At 39.7% G+C, this 21,155-nt stretch overlaps 1 protein-coding gene and 1 non-coding gene across 4 annotated transcripts; both read right to left on the bottom strand.

Annotated features, from left to right (window-relative positions):
* Positions 1–9,892: 9,892 nt before the first annotated feature.
* On the bottom strand, positions 9,893–13,741 carry MED7 (mediator complex subunit 7). Of its 3 annotated transcripts, none has more exons than XM_069484315.1 (2): positions 13,689–13,741; positions 9,893–11,295 (listed from the first exon to the last, which is right to left on the bottom strand). In XM_069484315.1, the coding sequence occupies exon 2, from the start codon at positions 11,276–11,278 to the stop codon at positions 10,577–10,579; it is 702 nt and encodes a 233-aa protein (XP_069340416.1). In that variant the 5' UTR covers positions 11,279–11,295; positions 13,689–13,741; the 3' UTR covers positions 9,893–10,576. The 3 variants fall into 3 exon arrangements, with proteins under 3 accessions (XP_069340416.1, XP_069340417.1, XP_069340419.1); XM_069484316.1 differs by lacking the exon at positions 13,689–13,741 and adding an exon at positions 13,422–13,481 and having other exon boundaries at positions 10,384–11,295; XM_069484318.1 differs by lacking the exon at positions 13,689–13,741 and adding an exon at positions 11,945–12,042 and having other exon boundaries at positions 10,384–11,295.
* Positions 13,742–18,951: 5,210 nt separating this feature from the next.
* LOC138393304 (small nucleolar RNA SNORD60) lies at positions 18,952–19,034 on the bottom strand. The gene has a single exon (XR_011235130.1). It is a non-coding gene; the product is annotated as a small nucleolar RNA SNORD60 (small nucleolar RNA).
* Positions 19,035–21,155: the final 2,121 nt, after the last annotated feature.

The following is a 21,155-nucleotide window of genomic DNA, read 5'->3' as shown; positions in this document are numbered from 1 at the left end:
TCATAAAAAAGAACCAAACAGAAATCCTAGAGCTGAAGAATTCAATGAATAAAATAAAAAATACAATCAAGAACTTCTGCAAGAGCTCAGACCAAGCAGAAGAAAGAAATTATGAACCTGAAGACAGGTCTTTTGAAATACCACAGGCTAACAAAAATAAATAATGAAGAAAGCCTGCAGGGTCTATGGGTTCACCATTAAGTGAACAAATATTTGCATTATGGGAATTCCAGAAGGCAAAGAGAAGGGAAAAGGTATAGAAAACATAATTAGGCCAGGCGCGGTGGCTCACGCCTGTAATCCTAGCACTCTGGGAGGCCGAGGCGGGTGGATCACTCGAGGTCAGGAGTTCGAGACCAGCCTGAGCAAGAGCGAGACCCCGTCTCTACTAAAAATAAAAAAAAAAAAGAAAACATAATTAATAAATTAATAGCTGTTTCCTTGAAACAAATGAAAATAGAAACATAACATATCAAAACCCGTGAGACACAGCAAAAGCAGTATTAAGAAGCAAGTTTATAGCAATGAATGCCTATATCAAAAAACTAGAAAGATTTCAAATAAAAAACTTAGTGATGTATCTCAAGGCACTGGAAAAGCAAGAACAAACCAAGCACAAAATTAGTAGAAGGAAAGAAATAATAAAGATCAGAGCAGAAATAAATGAAATTGAGACTAAAAAAAAAATACAAAAAATCAACAAAAAAGTTGGTTTTCTGAAAAGATAAACAAAATTGACAAACCATTAGCTATAGTGACTAAAATAAAAAGAGGACCCAAATAAATAAAATCACAATCAAAAAATGAGATGTCACAATGGATACCACAGAAATATAAAGGATCATTAGAGACTACCATGAATAACTATATGCCAAAAATCTAGAGGAAATGGATAAATTCCCAAACACATACAACCTACCAAGACTGAACCAAGAAGAAATAGAAAACCTGAACAGACCAATAACAAGTAAAGAGACTGAATCAGTAATAAAAAATTCTCCCAATAAAGAAAAGTCCAAGGCTGGATGCAGTGGCTCATGCCTATAATCCTAGCACTCTGGGAGGCCTAGGCGGGAGGATTGCTTGAGCTCAGGAGTTCAATTTGGAGTAAATTTGGCCTCTTTACCATGTTGAGTATTCCAATCCAGAAGCATGTTTCAACTCTCCTCACATTTGGGTTTTCTTTAATGCCTCCTTAAAAATTTTTTTTCTATAGAAGTCTTCAACTTATTTCTTGATTTATTCCTGCTACTTCACATTACTAATGCTATTTCACATAGTATCTAACTTTAAAATTTTTATTTTGTTTGCTATTATACTAAAATAAAATTTTTCAATATTTTTTCAATATTTTGAATAGACCAATGGAAGAGAATAGAGAACCCATATATTGATATCTTGGTATCTAAGCCAACTGATTTTTGACAAAGATACCAAGAACCCTTACTGGGGAAAGGACAGTCTCTTCAATAAATAGTGCTAGGAAAATTACATGTACATACACAGAAGAATGAAACTAGACCCTTACCATTCAGCTGTACAAAAATTAACTCAAAATGAATCAAAGATCTAAAATGTAAGGCCCAAAACTATAAAACTACTAGAAGAAAACACAGGTGAAATGTTTCAGGACATTGGTCCAGGAAAAAAGTTTATGAATAAAATTTCAATTGCACAGGCAACAAAAGCAAAAATAAACACATGGGATTATATCAAACTAAAAAGTTTTTGCACAGCAAAGGAAACAACAGAGTGAAAAGATAACCTACAGAATGGGGGAAAATATTTGCAAACTATTCATCCACCAGAAGATTAACACCCAGAATATACAAGGAAGTCAAACATCTCAATACCAAAGAAGTAAACAATCTAGTTAAAAAACGGGCAAAAGATGATCTGAACAGACTTTTTTTTTTTCTTTCCTTTTCTTTTTCAGAGCAGTGGCATCATCATAGCTTACCACAACCTCCAACTCCTGGGCTCAAGCCATCCTCCTGCCTCAGCCTCCCAAGTAGCTGGGGCTACAGGCATTCACAACCACATCCAGCTAATTTTTTACATTTTTGTAGAGATGGGGAGCGGGGTCTCACTATGTTGCCTAGGCTGATCTCAAACTCTAGGCCATAAGTGATCCTTCCACCTTAGCCTCCCAAAATGCTGGGATTACAGGCGTGCCAGGCTCCTCCTGTAAATTTTAGAGTCACCTTATCAAATTAAAAAAAAAACCTGGTGGAAATTTGGTTGGCTTGCATTGAATCCAGAGATCAATTTGGAGTTAATTTAGCCTCTTTACAATGTTGAGTGTTCCAATCCAGAAGCATGTTTCATCTCTCCTCATATTTGGGTTTTCTTTAATATCTCTTTAAAGATTAAAAAAATTTTTTCTATAGAAGTCTTCAACTTATTTCTTGATTTTATTCCTGCTACTTGACATTACTAATGTTATTTTACATAGTATCTAACTTTTAAATTTTTATTTTGTTATACTGAAATAAAATTTATTTTTGAATATTTTTCTCAGCAATTAGTAAACTCTTATTAACAAATTATCTGTGGGTTATATTGAGTTTTCTCTGTTGACAATCATTTTCTGTAAATAATGACAGTTTAGTTTCTTCCCCCTTTCAATACTACTTTTATTTTCCTTACTATGCTAGTTAGGAAATCTAGTACATATTTAATAGAAGTTTTGATAGCAGACATCCTTGTTTTATTCCAGCTCTCAAAGGAAAAGTTAAAGTTTTCATCTTGGGCCTAACACATCCTATAGGTTTTATGGAGCTACCATTTATTTTATTAAGGACGTTCTCTTCTATCCCTCATGTTCTAAAGGTTTTTTTTTCTTTTTCATGAATGAATACTAAGTTTTATAAATTCCTTTTGCACATGTGTTGAGATGGTCAAGTGATTTTTCTTCTTTAGTCTATTATTGTGTTAGATTACATTCATTTTCTATTCTACATTCCTGAGATAAACACGAGTCATAAAACATTCCCTTCTGTGTTTACATTTTACTGGGTTCAATTTGCTAATATTTTGTTCATAAGAGCAAAAAAGAGGTAGGAAATGTTTCTTTCTTTCTTTCTTTCTTTTTTTTTTTTTTTGATTCTCTGACAGAGTCTGTATAAGACTAGAATTGTTTTTTATTTTTGTATGTGTATGTGTGTTTTTTTTTTCTGGCAATGTTTGGCAGACTTGCCAGCAAAGCTATTTGAACTTGAAGTTTTCTTTGTGAGATTTTGACTACTGACTCATTTTTTTTTTTTTTTTGATTACAGAACTATTCAGGTTTCCTATTCTTAAACCAGTACTGGTAATTTTCTAAGAATTTGTCCATTTTGTCTAAATTTTCAAATTATTGGAATAAACTTATTCATATTTTCTTGGTAATTTTTACTGTCTGTAAAATCTATACTAATGTCCCTTTTTCATTTCCACTATTATTTGTGCCTTCCTCTTTATGACTCATCCCTGCAAGTAGCAGTGACCCAGAACCCCAGGCTCAAGCACCACTTAAAGCTTCCTGGGCATCCTCACATCCTTTTCAGGTCAGTTGCTTACGCACAGGTGGTTAGCAGGCCTGAGACCTGACTGAGTATGTTGCTTGGAGGCAAATGAATTTCAGAAAGAATTATGGTGGGTCTTTCTTCCATTCTTAACATTAGATGGTACCTACACTATGAGATGGGTACTATATTTACCGTGGTTAAAGAAACTGAGTTTCACGGAGGTTCGCATGCCAAACCAAGATACACAGCTCATAAACAGTGGAGACCAAATGCCAGCATTCTGGGGCGTTTTCCAACATCAACCAATTCTCTAATTCAACAGATACCAACTGGGCATTTAATGATTCAATTCAATTCTGACACTAACTACCCAGAGTTAGAGTATCATAGTTAAGGTATGGGTTTCTTCATTTTGGTCCCATCCTCTGCAACCAGCTACCATCTCTTAAAATTGAGGTAAGAGTGCCACTTAGTGGTAGCCTTGTCACACTGCAACTTGAAACCAATTCTTAAATCTTTAATGCTAAATGGCTGCGGTACACAAGACAAAAGACTCAGTAGGGTATACATGTATTAAAACATTACATTGTTCCCCTTAAATATGTATATTATTATTTGTCAACTAAAAATAAAAATAAAATCAAACTTTTAAAAAACTCAGTAGGAAGGATACCAGCTGACCTTTGATAGCTTTCTAAGTACCATAAATTGTGCTGCTTTGTAGCCATTCTCTTAGTCAATGCTTAGCACAATCCTATGAAGAAGCTTCTGCAATTTTTATTTCTGAAGTTTTTATTAGTAGCTTTGTGAAAACACTCCAGGGATTAGAATCCAATCACCTAGATCATGGCCCACCAGTCAAATCCGGTCTGCTGTCCGATTTTGTACTCACACAGCTAAGACTGACTGTGCGTGCTTAAATGCTTGGAAAAAATAAAGAGTATTTCACATGGAAAAACTATTGAAATTCAAATTTCAGTGTCCATATGTAAAGCTGTTTTAGACAATAGCACTTTTATTTGTTTACACATTGTCTGTGGCTGCTTTCGAGCCATAAAGTTGAGTGGCTGCAACAGAAACTGTATGGTCCTCAATACCTAAAACATTTACTTATTGGATCTTTCCAAAAAAGTGTGCCAATTCCTGACCTAGATTCCAACCCAAGCAAACCGAAACTTTAATACTCAATTTTCATTACTCATAAAATGAGGATAATACCTAAGAAGAGTTTTCAGGAAGATTAGAACTATAAGCACCGCATCTCCTTAAGATACAGAAGTCTAAGCTAAGACACAAGTGCCTCAGTATGTTCAAAGGGAACCTATAATTCCCATCTGAAATCTGTTCCTCCTCCAGTCCAGTATCATGTAGTGTTTACAAGCATGGACTTTAGGGTAAAAATATTGGATTCCATTCTTGGCTTCCCTGTTTACCTATATGACTTAGTAACAATATCATGGAATGGAGAGACAACAAAGTATGAAGATTGAGTGGGTAGGCTTTGAAACTAGAATGCCAAGTTTCAATTCTGGCTCTGCCACTCACTAGTAGTTGGGTGACTTTGGGTCAATTACGTAACTTCTCTGAGCCTCCTCTTCCTCCTCTGTAATCTGGGTGTAAAAATAATACTGATTTCATTGTGTGGTTGTGAGAATAAAATGACTTTATTATGTAAAGTAATTAAAATACTGCCAGCAATTTCCTATGCATGTTTGCAATTGATTTCCCATCAGATTTAAGATAAAAACCGAATTCCTTCCCTTGGCCTTCTAAATCCTGTACCTTCTGCCCTTCATCTGCTGCTTGCTTTTTTTTTTTTGAGACAGAGTCTCACTCTGTTACCCAGGCTAGAGTGCCGTGGCATCAGCCTAGCTCACAGCAACCTCCAACTCCTGGGATCAAGCGATCCTCCTGCCTCAGCCTCCTGAGTAGCTGGGACTACACGTGCACACCACCATGCCCGGCTAATTTTTTCTGTATATATTCTTAGTTGTCTATATAATTTCTTTCTATTTTTTTAGTAGAGACAGGGTCTCGCTCTTGCTCAGGCTGGTCTCGAACTCCTGAGCTCAAAGGATCCGCCCGCCTCAGCCTCCCAGAGTGCTACGCTCAGCCCTTTCATGTGCTTGTTTAACCCCAACCATCCTCCTCCCTCACTGTGTGTAGCCATAATAGCCTTTCTCATCCAAATTATGCTTTTTATTTCCCCAGGAAGACATTTGCACTTGCCATTTCCAGTGACCTCAGGGCCCACCCAGCACAGGCTTTTTCTCTGAAATATAGCACAGAAGTTTAAGTTGCCTTCTAAAGCCCTAAACAAATGTGACTATATAAATATGCCTTGAAAAGAGAAGATGACATGGACAAGGTGCTTTGAACAGGCAATAGAAACATAATTGGAAGCAAGATTTTTTGGAGGGTGCTGTAATGGCTGAGTGGTTAAGACACAAACTTATCACCTTTAAAAATCAACTTATTAGTTTATTTTTGTTTTAAGACAGGGTCTCACTCTGTTGCCCGGGCTAGAGTGCCCAGGCACCAGCCCATTGCAGCTCATTGCAACCTCAAACTCCCGGGCTCAAGCAATCCTCCTGCCTCAGCCTCCTGAGTAGCCAGGACTACACGTGCACACCACCATGCCCGGCTAATTTTTCTATTTGTTGTAGAGACGGGGGTCTCACTCTTGCTCAGGCTGGTCTTGAACTCCTGGCCTCAAGCAATCCTCCTGCCTCCGACTCCCAAAGTGCTAGGATTACAGGCCCGAGCCACCACATCCAGCCTCATTTGTTTTCTTATTGTCTGTCTTACATTTTCCTTTCCTCTCTCTACATATTCAATGCCTAAAACAATGTCAAATATAGACAGGACCACAAAAAGTATTCATCAAATGAATACAGGGAATAAATGAATAGTTGGGGAAAACTACCATCATAGAGATGAAGGAAATGTGAATTTGTACAATGTTCATTTTCACTATTTATATCAACAGTTTACACGTACTTAATTTGTAGTGGATATCTACAGTATTGTTAGCTCAGCACCCCTTCCTCCTCTGAAAGATGGACTGACCCTGCCACACAAGCACATACTGGGGACCGTCAAATTCTTATGGGATCCAGGTCCACGCTGATTTGTCCAGGTGGAATCAGGTATACAAATCCTAACTCCTCATGCCTAGCTGATTAGCCTCCCCTCGCGAGTTGTTTAAGATTGTATTTAAGTTGGTAACTCCCAGACATAGTAGATATAGAAATACTTAACACTTGGGAAATATTAGTAGCCACGTATTCCACTTTATATCATTAAAGAAGTTGGTCTGTAAAGAGAATCACACCAACAGGGAGGGTCTCCAGGCCACTAACTGAAAATTTCATTCCGACCCTTTCTGTCCTCCTCACAGTTTGGATATTCAATTTATCCTTCAATCAACACACCCCATATTCTTTCAATAACTTCATCTTTTTGCTTAAATTAGTTCAAGTAAGGTTTTTGTCACCAAAAACGGACCACTGATTAGTGCAATACTCTTTAACCACTACACAGTAGAATCATCTTCAGATTTCTGAAAACCAATGCCAGGGCCCCAGTCCAAAAAACTGAAATCAGAATCTCTGCAGTCTGGGGCCTGAGCATTGGTAAATTTCAAGAGCTACTCAGTTGATTCTTCTAGATATTTCACTTCAATGAATCACTCTTTCAAGAATATTCATTATAAGCAGGCGTGCAGACATGTATTTTAATCCTTACAAGATTGAAAGACCTTCTTTTTTTTTTTTTTTTTTTTGTGGAGACAGGGTCTTGCTCTGTTGCCCAGGCTAGAGTACATCATCATAGCGTCATCATACGGCGTCATGATAGTTCACTACAACCTCATACTCCTGGGCTGGAGCAATCCTCCTGCCTCAGCTTTCCAAGGAGCTGGGACTACACGCGCATGCCACCATGCCCACCTAATTTCTCTATTTTTTGTAGAAACGGGGCCTCACTCTTACTCAGGCTGGTCTCAAACTCCTGGCCGCAAGCGATCCTCCCACCTCAGCCTTCCAAAGTGCTAGGATTACAGGTGTGCGCCACCGCACCTTGGCCATAAGCTTTTAAACTTGTGACCACTATGAGACCATAGTGCTTCTTCATTCCACAGTAACAGCGAGAGTTTACATCAGAACCCTTTAAAAGTTTATGTCAGGTCACACTCACAGACCTGCAAGATCGGATCTTCCAGAGGTCTAAATTGAAGAAGATTCCCGATGACATTTTAATTCCTCAACCCTCAACCCTCCCCCTACTACACACACAAATGCATATAACTGTTGTGACTTATAACACCATGTGATTCCCTGGTTTTTACATGCAAAGATTTTTCAAGTAGCCAGAAACTGGTTTTATAACTCAGTACAACACCCTCCTCAAGGTTCTAAGAGTCAAAGAAGGAAAGAGATGTTTAAGTGCTATACAATTTCCACCTTGCTCCCTCACAAGGGTGTGGGAGGTGCTCCCACCTCCAATTTAAGCTTAAGCCTGGACCGTGTCCTCTGGAGTCTCTGTCGCCCAAGGTCTGTAATAAACACATAGCAGAAAAAAAACAAGACTGGCCAACTAGCTGCCTATCTGATAAACAAGTGTCTACACTCCCTGGATCTGTGAAGGCAAACAATGTACATTTCACATAGAAGTAGCCTGTAGCTGTTTGAATTTCACTAGCTTGAGGGCCAATGAGAGCAAATGGAGCAAATCCCTGTGTCAGAAACCAGAGACAAACAGAGGAATCAAAAGTGGACATCTAGGCTGGGCCCAGTGGCTCACACCTGTAATCCTAGCACTCTGGGAGGCCGAGGTGGGTGGATCGTTTGAGCGTTGGGAGCATTGATCGTTTGGGAGTTCGAGACCAGCCTGAGCAAGAGTGAGACCTCGTCTCTACTAAAAATAGAAAGAAATTATATAGACAACTAAAAATATATATAGAAAAAATTATCCGGGCATGGTGCGCACGCCTGTAGTCCCAGCTACTCGGGAGGCTGAGGCAGGAGGATTGCTTGAGCTCAGGAGTTTGAGGTTGCTGTGAGCTAGGCTGACGCCACAGCACTCTAGCCTGGGCAAGAGAGTGAGACTCTAGTCTCAAAAAAAAAGTGGACATCTAGGAAAAGGCATTACGGCTACCAGTGGTTCTTAATCTTGAGTATGTATTAGAATCACATATTATAGAAAGCTTGTTAAGACACAGCCTGCTGGGCCCTACCCCCGGAGTTTTCTGGTTCACAAAGTTTGGGGTGGAACCAGAGATCTTTCATTTCTAACAAGTCCCTGGGTGATACTAACACTGCTGGTCCAGGACCACACTTTGAAAACCACTGGTCTACATAAAGAAAATGGCAGGTAGAGACCCTCAGATACAGGGACAACTCTTCACCAACACCTTGGTGGAAGAGGGGTGGCAGGGGGGAGGGGAGAGTGCTCAAAGTCAAATTAGCTGGAGGGAGAGGTGAGTTAATAAAAGGAAGACTTAATCCTCACAGTCATTCTAAGACTCAAATTGACAATTTCTGCCATCTTCAGTGGCTTCCAAAGTTATCCTGCGTATGGCCATCCAACCAGCAAATGGGAAAAGAGAATGGAGGATCATCCAAGAAATGTTCATGGGGCAGGCCTAGATTACCACACCTGTGTCTCATTTCCCAGAACTTAAGCCGCACAGCCTTACACAGAAGCGAGGGGAGTGAGGAAATGCAGTCCCTGGCTGGTCATCTGTATCTCAACAGCACATCTCAAAGCGGAGCAAGACTCTTTGGTAGACCTGTCTCTGCCATCACTCCCTTTCCCATTGCAGGTTTCCAGCCTTAAGCAAGTCTGAGCTTAGCTTTAAAGAAAATGCGTAGGGCTGTCATGATGTTGACAGCCTTGCTGTCCCTGGTCATAAGCAACTAGGTTTCTACCCCAAAAGGCTCTGCCAAAATCAAAGACTCTCCCTTGCAGGACGCTGGCAGCTTCACTGACAATCAATCAACAGGGTCAGCCCAGGACCTTCTTCTTGTCCACGTCACTTTCTGTGTTCATTAACCCCCTTTTCTATCCCCTTTCTCTCTTTTGATGTTAAACATTACTTTGTTTGGAAATGTGGAAATTTTAATCTATAACTTTATACGTTGATTAAGTATACTACTATGTATGGTTTGCAATATTGCCCGACTTGTGAAGTGGCCCGAGCCTGTGTGTTAGCAGCTCTGATTACTGATCGAACAGGCCGTACTAAGGAGAATCCATCCTTGGGAACTCCATGTAGCTCATGGCTCTGATGATTGAAATAGCATCAGCAGAAGTCTGACACTGTGGAAAGACACAAACATATATGGACCTGGTTATCTCTAACCTAGCACCGCTCACAAAAAAAAATGTGTAGCTAATGACGTAATTATTAAAATGAATGTTTATAACTGAAAATGACCAAACAACTTATTACCTGAGTGATTAGGAAACAAACTTATGGGACTAGCCTGCATGATTCCATCCAGTATAGGGAGAAGAGGCTGAGATGGTGGGTTTACAGGAGCAGTCATGAGGAAAAAGAAAGTTCCCGTTTCACAACTCTACTGGGTTCTTCACTATTAACATGCTACGCTACTTCTTGGAGCTTAAGCAAAATTTTTAATGAACTAAGTCTAAAGATTTCACAGTTTCACATTTGCTATTTTTTATTTATCATTCTTAAAGCAAATGATAAATCTCCTTTTCAAGGATGAAAGCTTGCCATCATTGAGGTTATCTTCAAAGTTTTACTGCAACTCCAAAAAAATAGGAATATCTCACACAATAGCAGCACATACTTTGCTTTTTAAAGTGATCACTCTTAATGTAGGAGTACTCATTTGCCATGCTTGTTATACACCAAAATTACTGCCTATGATATCTCATAATCGAAGAAGTTGGAGAGTAAAGATTAACACGATTTACATTTTTAGTTATACCTCTAAGACTGTCCAAAAGAAATTAATTTTTAACTTTTAATAACATATAACTTTTAATACATATGAGCTATGTATTAAAAAGAAAAAAGTCAAGGAAAGAGACATCCTTCACGGTCTTTCGTTCATTTCATCGATTAGAACACACAAGGCAGCATCTTTCTCTATAATCTGGTCTCTCCTATGACCTGAATTTTCTCTGTGTTGTTCATTCTGTCCAGTACAATTGTTGCTATCATCAGCATCCATTGGTTCAGTTTTTACTCTCATGCCCGCTTCTGAATGGGGCAAATCATCAGGCAAAGAAGCCAAGCAATTTTGAATCATCTCAATTACTCGTTCCAGGTGCTTCTGAAACCTCTCAGCTGTTTCAAGCCGTTGACGTTTCTGGACCTCCATCATGACTCTCAAGGTCTCCCTTGCTTGGTGGGGTCGGTATTCATTTATAAGATGATGCACATGTACAAAAAGCAGCTTAAGATCTTCTAGTTTCTCTTCACGTTTTATACTCCCAGGGCTCCTTATCAATATATCTAAAAGGTCCAAGAAATTAATAAGGATAGACATATTGAGTTTTCTCAGTTCTTTCTTGTGATCAAACTGCATAGGATGAAGCCGTTCAATACCCTGACTTTCTAAAGGGCGGATGATAAGATCATCACATTGGAACTGGTTGCCAAACATCATATAACTGTCTTTTATTGGAGGGGGAGGCTTGGGAGCTAAGCCTTCCTGAATGTTTTCATCTGTATATTCCTTGATGTATTGCATTGGAGGTGGAGGAAGTGCACTCACTTGCTGTGGTTCACCCATTGTGGAAGATCAAGAACCTACAGAAACAGACAAAAGATTCAGAGTAGAGCCACAAAACAAGCCTGCTACAGTAAATGACTACAGACAGAATATTTTCTTCCTTTTCTTCTGGCAGTTTGGGGCCCAGGACAAGATAATCTCCTTAGTTTCTAAAAATTTGCCATCCTTTTCTAATTAGGCATTATATTCCCATACTTATCCACCATCCACATACTTATCCTTCACTCCTTGATATTTTCATCTATAAAGAAAATCTTCTGGATTCCACATCCCTCACCAGTTATGGCCATTTCTCTACTCCTCTATAGCCAAGCTCACATGCTGTCTCCCAGTCTCATGTCACAATCACTTTTGCTTTATATTACAGATTGATTTCCAACAGCAAACACTTACAACTCTATTAATGAACACTCTGACAAAATTAACATTGCTAAATTCCAGACACCTGGTATTATCCAAGGTTCCCAGATGAAATGATAATCCAATTCCATACCCTTTTGTCACAGTGTACTCTGTAACTTTATAGTTATAAAAGGTATTTATAACTTTTCTACATCTATTACACAAATTTCAAAACCAAATTCAAACTCAGTATCTCCTATGGCCACAATAACCTCAATTTACTCCATTTTAAGTCTAGGTATATCAGCCAATGAGAATATTTACCAGTGCTCTTTCAGAGTGATGTTATCAGAGTTTGAAGATGTAAGCCCTGGGCCGGGCGCAGTGGCTCACGCCTGTAATCCTAGCATTTGGGAGGCTGAGGCGGGCAGATCACTTGAGCTCAGGAGTTCGAGACCAGGCTGAGCAGGAGTGTGACCCCGTCTCTACTAAAAATAGAAGGAAATTAGCTGGACAACTAAAAATATATAGAAAAAATTAGCCAGGCATGGTGGCGCAAGGCTGTAGTTCCAGCTACTTGGGAGGCTGAGGCAGGAGGATTGCTTTAGCCCAGGAATTTGAGGTTGCTGTGAGTGAGGCTGATGCCATGGCACTCTAGCTGGGGCAACAGAGTGAGACTCTGTCTCAAAAAAAAAGAAAAGATGTAAGCCCCATCAACATCAGGTGGGGCAGGTAACATACTAGAAGTCGTACTATATTTAGAATTTGAGAGGTACTGAGGGCAGCTGGAGGGCAGCCCTGAGTTTCCACTAAGCTACAGTGGTGCACAGGATGATGGACAACATGAATTACTGTGACTGCACCAACCCACAATTCACTGCTTTACCAGCCTTCTGTATATTCACTTTTGTCATTTCCCAATCCGACTTCAACTCCCATCAAACTGCTCAGTCATTAAGAATCGCATGACTTAACCCAATCACATTCATCTTAATCTCATCAGGTTTTTTCTTCCTTCTCAACACACACACTCCCCTCCTCCCTCAATTTGTGACTCTGACATTCATGTTTTCCTCCTTCCTCCCCAGGACACTCCCTTTCAGTCTCTTTTATTGCCTCTGCCTCTCCTTTTCTATCTAAACGTTAATGTCGGTGTGTCTCAGAACTTTTTTCATCTAGCAGTCTAACAAGATTGCAAATATTCCATCATTAAACAAATAGGAGAACTATTCCGACGTGGTAGGCTCTGAATTCCAGCAGTGGTCACATTCCTCTGTTGCTCCAGCGTGGTCATCCCAATTTCAGAAGCAGGCCCTTAGCTGCTCAGGCACACCCAGGAAGCCTCCCGGGGTGGAGGGCTCCCACTCACCCCGCTCTCACGGTAGAAGCCACCATCACGACCACTGCACAATGCCCTTAGGTGCTAGACCAACACTGCCCAAGAGAATATGGGGAAAGATCCGCCTTCTAGTGTTTGCTCTATCAAGGAGTGGGGGAGTTTCACCAACAGAAAGGTATTTCAGGGCCCCATCCCCGGAGATTTGATTCATTTTGTCTACTGTGAATGCGGTCCCCAAAATGTCCTTTTTAAAATCTCTTTAGGTGAGTCTGACGATTAGACTTAGGATCTATCCCCTCCACCCCGCAAATGAACTCAGCTGATTTTACAACTGCTATCAAAAGGCTGAAGGACAGGGATGGTTATTTGCATTACACAAAAGGCCAGAGAGGGCAAATGACTCGCAAAGCCACACAGCTTAGAAAACCAGCGGCGCAGGGACTAGACCCCAGGCCTCCTAACCTCCAGTCCGGCTTGGCGTTCCCCACGCAGGAAACCCCGGGGCTCCCGCGCGGAGGGCCCTGCAGCCGGCTGTCGACCCCGAGGCCTCCACCAGCGGCGGGGAGGCCGCGCTCTCCGAGAGACGCGGGACGTGAAGGCCGGCGAGCGCCTTCGGAGGCCGCACCTCGCCAGGCCTCCCCGTTTCCCAGCCCAGCGCAGAAGCAGCCGCGGGTTCGGGAAGCAAAAACGCACGCAGGCCGGAGCCCCAAGACGTTGCCACCCACTCACCTCAGCTCTCGGTTTACACTGGCAGCCTCCTTCACTGCAGAGGCCGAAACCGCCTTCCGTTCTCCTGCTCCAGGAAATAGCCACCGACCCTGCCTTTGATTGGCTGCAAGAGCTGTCCTTTAACTGAATAGTCCCGCCTCAGACCGATCGCTTGCTATTGCGCCTGCGTGTATTCTGCGCCCCGCCCCCTCACGCTCACTTTTAGGGGTGGACATACCGCTTTTGCACTGTGTGTGTGTGTTTGTACTTTCAATCAGCAAAAGTAGCAGTTGGTAGCTCCATTCCTTTTCTTTTTCTTTTTTTTATTTAATTCATAAAATTAAGCAAGACATCGGTATGTCTCACGTAAAAATTCGACAATACAGATGAGCAGGTATTTTTAAAACTTATATCAACTCAAACCCCAAATAACGTTTAAAAAATGACATTGGACTCTTATTTGCTGTGTGTGTGTGTGTGTGTATATATATATATATATAAATCTGGAAATATTTGTGAACATGATTGGAGATCAGTAATATATTCAGAATCTCTATTTCTTCACCATCCATTCACTCTTATTTTCATTTAGGAATTCAGAGACATCTATTAAAAGATTTCTAGGAAACAAATTACCAAGTTTAAAAAATTAGACTTAAAGGTGTCTTTTGGAGATTATTTTCACAAGAAGTGTCATAAATTTCTAAATTTATGGGAGTCTTAAAAGAGCATGTTACAGTTAAAAAAGAGATTGTTATTCTGGTAAAAGTTCTCAGCTTTACCACTTTAAATATAAGCCTTAATTTCATTTTTTAAAACCTATGGAAAATTCCAAACATATTCAAAAGTAGAGAGAACAGTATATTCATCACCCCATTTCAACAATTATCTATCCACAGACATCATTTCATTTCATCTCCAAATATTTCAGCATGCTTCTTTAAAAATTAAAAGCTCTATTTTTTTTTTTTTTGCATAACCACAAATCATTGTCTCATTTAAAAATAAATTGATACTTATTTAATGTCATCAAATATTATGTCAGTATTTGAATTCTGATATTCTCGGTTTCCAAGTAAGATCCAGCCTTTCGGACTGGCTGATGTGTCTTTTAATTACCTTTTAATCTATAGGTTCTTTTCCCCCATCTCACCCCCTCAAACACACACACACACACACACGCACACACACGAATTTATTCGTTGAAGAAATCCATGCACTTTTGAGCATACCCCAATTAGGCTTTTCTTTCCCCCACAGACACCAGTATGTCCTATTCCAGTGGCTTTAAATGGTCATTCCCAGTCCTCATTTTACTCCATCCGTCAGCCGCATTTGGCAAATTTCATCATCCGGATTGCCCCAGGACTCAGTTCTTGAACCAAGTCTCAGTCGGATATTACCTAGATATCACCCTAGAACATATTCTTCTCTGCATTCCAGACCCCTATATCCAACGGTGTTAGACATCTTTATTCAATTGTGCTTCTCCCAATTGCAAAGGCTCAAACTCAGGAGTCATCTTTTTCTCCTTTTTCTCCATATTCCACCAAAACTACCATACCAGCTTTTTGTCTTAGTTCTATTTAAAAATAAATAAATCCCAAATGTGACTAATTTTTACCACCCCCACTGTTACGGTCCTAGTCCATGCTACCGTTATCTCTTACCTGGACTTCTGAAATAACTTCCACCTTTGTCCTCCCTTAGTTTATTTACCACACTGTCTTAAAATATGAGAATGATCCTATGATTCCTCTATTCAAAATTCTCCAAGGCTTTTTATCAGTTTTGGAATACACTCTGATGTCCCTCCCATGGCCTCTATAAGGCCCTAGAAAATTGCCAAGCATACTCCTGCCTCAGGACATTGCATTTGCCTGGAACTCTCCTTCCATAGATATTCATGTGCTTTACTTCCTCACTTCACTCCATTCTCTGTCAGATGTGACCTTCTCAAGAGTTCTTCCCAGGCCACTTCATACGAAATAGCACACCCCAATTTTTCTCTTGGGGTATACCCCAAACCCCTCCCACCTTCATAGAATTTATCTGATATCATCTTATGTAGAATATTTATTTGTTTATTTTTTATTGTTTTTCTTCCCCATCAAAATATCAGTTTCATGAGTAGGAGACCTTTGTCTGTTTCCTTCATTGCTGTGTTCTCAGAACCTCAAACAGTGCCTGAAATTGGCAAATATGCAACGAATATTTATTGAGTAAGTGATGAAATGAATATAGTCATGATTTTCAACTGAATTCATAATGTGACTTTTTTTTTTTTTTTTTTCAGTAGAGATGAAGTTTTGCTCTTGCTCATGCTGGTTTTGAACTCCTGAGCTCGAGCAATCCTCCCACCTTGGCTTCCCAGAGTGCTAGGATTACAGGCGTCCGCTACCATGCCCGGCCCGAAATTGCATGTTTATACGAGAAACTGCCAAGCAGTTTTCTAAAGAGGCTATATTATTTTTCATTTCTGCCAACAATCTGTGAGAGTAATAGTTGCATCTTCAATCTGCACTTGGTATTGTCCTTTCTATTTTCACTTTTTGCCATTCTAATAGCTGTATAGGGGTTTTAATTTGCATTTCCTTACTGTTATGTATCTTTCATGTGTTTGTTTGCCATATGTATCTTTTCTTTGGTGAATTGTCTGTTCAAAATTGTGCCCGTTTTTTAATTGGTTTGTCTTCTTACTGTTGAGTTGTAAGTGCATATATACATACATACACACATACACACACAGAGACTCTGAATATAAGTCCTTTATCAGATATGTGTTTTGTAAATATTTTCTCCCAGTCTATGGCTAATCTTTTCATTTTCTCAAAAGGGTCTTTCAAAGAGCAGAGATTTTTTTCATTTCGATGCAATCCTGTTTATCAGTTGTTTTCTTTTATGGCTTATACTTTTTGTGTCCTACCCAAAAATCTTTGCCTAACCCAAGATCACAAAGATTTTTCCTATTTTTTATTCTGTAAGTTTTACTTTTAAGTTTTACGCTTAGGTCTATGATCCTTTCTGAATTAATTTTAGTACATGGTGCAGGTAAGGGTGGAGATTCCTTTTATTTATTTATTTTTGAAATGGAAGTCCAATTGTTCCAGCACCCAATTGATTCTGTTGGTCTTACTCCCTCTGTCATTGGTAGACAGGTTTGTAAATAATCTCTGAGCTCCTGTCAGTCAATTACTTTGTACTTTATGGCTTGTTGGTCAGTCTAGGCAGAAGAATTGGAAGATAACAAATAAAAATTTTTATCTCTAGCCTCTGTTTCTTCCTGTCATGTGATTTTTAACCGCTCATATACTGTATATTGTTTAAGCAAATACTTTGAGTGAAAGTCATCACTAATGCATTTTTCCTTCAGTCTGCAGTAGAGTTTCAATTTCTAATCACCATTTTTTGTTATCGTTGTTGCTTCGTGAGTACTAATGACCTTATCACTAACAGCAATCTCAACCACCCAGATCTTTGTACAGCAGATGGAAGGGGAGGGTGCTTGTGGTTTGCTTTGCCAGCAACATTTTTTCTTACCACCAGAGGGCAGCAGTAACCCTGGCATGTAGGAATGATCCCCAGTTTAAACTTTCCTAACAGGAGGATTTGTGTCCCACATATGGAGGTCCCACTGAGGGACATTGTCAGTTATCTCTTGCAGGCTGAGGAATTTATTATTTTTATTATTTTTTTTAATTAAAAAAAATTGAGACAGAGTCCCACTTTGTTGCCCAGGGCTAGAGTGCAGTGGCATCAGCCTAGCTCACAGCAACCTCAAACTCCTGGGCTCAAGCAATCCTCCTGCCTCAGCCTCCCGAGTAGCTGGGCCTACAGGCATGCGCCACCATGCCCGGCTAATTTTTTCTATATATATTTCTAGCTGTCCAGATAATTTCTTTCTGTTTTTAGTGGAGACAGGGTCTTGCTCTTGCTCAGGCTGGTCTCGAAACTACTGAACTCAAATGATCCTCCAGCCTCGGCCTCCCAGAGTGCTAGGATTACAGGCATGAGCCACCTCGCCCGGCCTCACAGATTTCAAAGAGCATTTGAAGAGTCATGTCCAATGGGGGGAAAACCTTTCCTTCCCAAGGGCTGAAAAAAAATGTTCTGTAATTACATAAGCAGTCTACTTTATAAACAGACTTTATTTTTTAGAGCAATTTTAGATTAACAGCAAAACTGAGTGGCAAGTTCAGTTCCCATACACCCCTTCCTCACACATACTCCACCGTCCCATTCAACATCCCACACACCCCCACCATCAACCCCACACCAGACTGGTGCATTTGATGTTAGTGAACCAACGTTGACACATCATTAGCACCTAAAGTCTACAGTTCACACTAGGGTTCACTCTTGGTGTTGTACATTCTGTGAGTTTTGACAAATATATAATGACATGTATCCACCATTATAGTATCACAGAATAATTTCACTGCCCTAAAAATCTCCTGTGTTCTAGGGAACTCATCCCTCCCTCCTATCAAACCTGGAAATCACTGATCTTTTTATTGTCTTTTTATTTCCATCCAGAATCATACAGTAAATAGCCTTTTCTGATTGTTTTTTTTTTTCACTTAGTAATATGCACTTAAGGTTTCTCCATTTTTTTGTGTGGCTTCATAACTCATTTCTTTTTGTCACTTAATAATATTCCATTGGATGTATCACAGTTTATCCATTCACCTACTGAAGCACATCTTGATTGCTTCTCAGTTCTGGCAATTGTGAATAAAACTGCCATAAGCATCCATGTGTAAGTTTTTGTGTGGACATAAGTTTACAGCTCATTTGGATAAATACCAAGGAACATGATTGTTGGATCATATGGTAAGCGTATGTTTAGTTTTTGTAAGAAACTACCAAACTGTCTTCCAAAGTGGCTGTACCATTTTGCATTCCCATCCGCAATGAGTGAGAGTTCCTGTTGCTTCATATCCTCAACAGCATTTGTTGTTGTCAGTATTTTGGATTTTAGTCATTCTAATAGGTATGTATTGACATCTCATTGTGCTTATAATTTGTTAATGACATAGGATGTTGAACATCTTTTCATATGCTTATTTGCCATCTGTATATCTTCTCTGCTGAGGCTTCTGTTCATATCTCTTGCCCATGTTTTAATCATGTTGTTCATTTTCTTAGTGTTGAATTTTAAGAGTTTTTTGTATAGTTTGGATAGCAGACCTTTATCAGATATGTCTTTTGCAAGTATTTTCTTCTAGACTTTGGCTTGTCTTCTTATTCTTTTCTTTCTTTCTTTTTGGTCTTCTTTTCATCCAAGCCTCAGACTTGCAAAATAATCAGACTGCACATGTAGCTTTCAAATGAGGTGTCAGAAATTAAAGCAATTCATCACAGGCTCTTCTCATTCCCTTGGCAGTGTCTTTCACAGAGCAGACAAGTTTTTCATTTTGTTTCTTTGTTTGTTTGTTTGTTTTTTTGAGACAGAGTCTTACTCTGTTGTCCTGGGTAGAGTGCCGTGGCATCATCACAGCTAACTGCAACCTCAAACTCCTGGGCTCAACCAATCCTTCTGCCTCATCCTCACCCGTAGCTGAGACTACAGGCATGCACCTCAATGTCTGCCTAATTTTTCTATTTTTTTTTTTTTTTTTTTTTTTTTTTAGTAGAGATGGGGTCTCGCTCTTGCTCAGGCTGGTCTCGAACTCCTGAGCTCAAGCGCTCATCCTACCTCGGCCACCCAGAGTGCTAGGATTACAGGAGTGAGCCACTGCGCCTGGCCCAGAGTGTTTTAATTTTAATGAATTTCAGCTTATCAATTTTTTCTTTCATGGATCATGCCTTTGGTGTTGTATCTAAAGACTGATTATCAAACCCAAGGCCACCTAGATTTTCTCTTATGTTATTTTCTAAGAGTTTTATGGTTTTGCATTACATTTAAGTCTATGATCTATTTTGTGTTAATTTTTGTGAAGAGTATAAGTTCTGTCTTAGATTCAGTTTATTGCTATGGATGTCCAGTTGGATCCAGCACCGTTTGTCAAAAAGACTGTCCTTTCTTCACTGAACTGCCTTTGCTCCTTTGTCAAAGATCGGTTGACTATATTTGTGTGGGTCTGGACTCTCTAATCTCTTCCATTGACCTGCTTGTCTATTCTTTCTCCAGTGCCACACTGTCCCAGCCACTGTAGCTTTGTAGTAAGTCTTGAAGTCTGGTACTGTCCGTTCTCTGACTTTGTTCCTCTCTTCCAATATTGCATTGGCTATCCTGGGTCTTTTGCCTCTCCATATAAATTTTAACATATAAAATCAGTTTGTCATGGCCGGGCGAGGTGGCTCACGCCTGTAATCCTAGCACTCTGGGAGGCCGAGGTGGGCGGATCGTTTGAGCTCAGGAGTTCGAGAGCAGCCTGAGCAAGAGCGAGACCCCATCTCTACTAAAAATAGAAAGACATTATATGGACAGCTAAAAAATATATATAGAAAAAATTAGCCGGGCATGGTGGTGCATGCCTGTAGTCCCAGCTACTCGGGAGGCTGAGGCAGGAGGATCGCTTGAGCCCAGGAGTTTGAGGTTGCTGTGAGCTAGGCTGACGCCACGGCACTCACTCTAGCCTGGGCAACAGAGTGAGACTCTGTCTCAAAAAAAAAATAAAATAAAATAAAATAAAATCAGTTTGTCAATGTCCATGAAATAATTTGTTAGGTAAATTAAAATTTTTAATTTGACGTATTTGTAGATTCACGAATGATACAGGATGTTGAACATCTTTTCATACGCTTATTTGCCATCTGTATATCTTTTGTATAAAATTTTTAATTCAAGGTATTTGAAGATGTACTTGTAAGAAATACTACAAAGAAATCTCTTGTACACCTTGCCCAGTTTACCCCAACAGTAATATCTTGGAAAACGTCAGTATAATATCACAACCAGGATATTGAGATAATTATACTCAGGACACATACCATCTACAAAAGAGTTCCTCGGGATGCCCCTTCATATCACATCCACTTCCCTCTTGCCCCCAACCTCTTCTTAACCCCTGGCGACCACTAATCTATTGTCCATTTTTATAATTCCTTCATTCAAGAGTGTTATATAAATGGAATCAATCAGTATGCTACTTTTAGGGGATGGCTTTTCTCAGTCAGTGTAATTCTCTGGAGATTCATCTAGATTGTTGCATAGATAAGCAGTATATTCCTTTTTTTTTTTTTTCTGAGCAGTATTCCATGATAGGGATGTACCATAGGATTTTTGAAGGATATCTGTATTGTTTCCAGTTTATGGCTATTACAAAGCTTCTATAAACATTTATGCACAGGTTTTTATGTGAGTATATTTCTCTGGGATAAATGCCCAAGGGTGCAACTACTGAGACCTGTGGTAGTTGTGTGTTTAGTTTTGAAGAAACTATCAGACTGGTTTTCAGAATAGCTGTATAACTTTACACACCGACTAGCAATACATGAGTGATATAGTTTCTCTGGATGTACGTCAGCATTTGGTGCTGTTCC

This window comes from Eulemur rufifrons, chromosome 10 (genome assembly GCF_041146395.1).
Source record: "Eulemur rufifrons isolate Redbay chromosome 10, OSU_ERuf_1, whole genome shotgun sequence".
In the NCBI taxonomy this organism is placed as follows: Eukaryota; Metazoa; Chordata; class Mammalia; order Primates; family Lemuridae; genus Eulemur; species Eulemur rufifrons.
Note: the sequence above shows the minus strand (reverse complement) of the source record. Positions and strands in the feature narration are given on the sequence as shown.

Coding starts and splice junctions, on each gene's coding strand:
- MED7 (XM_069484315.1), bottom strand. CDS start 11,278: ATGGGTGAACCACAGCAAGTGAGTGCACTTCCTCCACCTCCAATGCAA.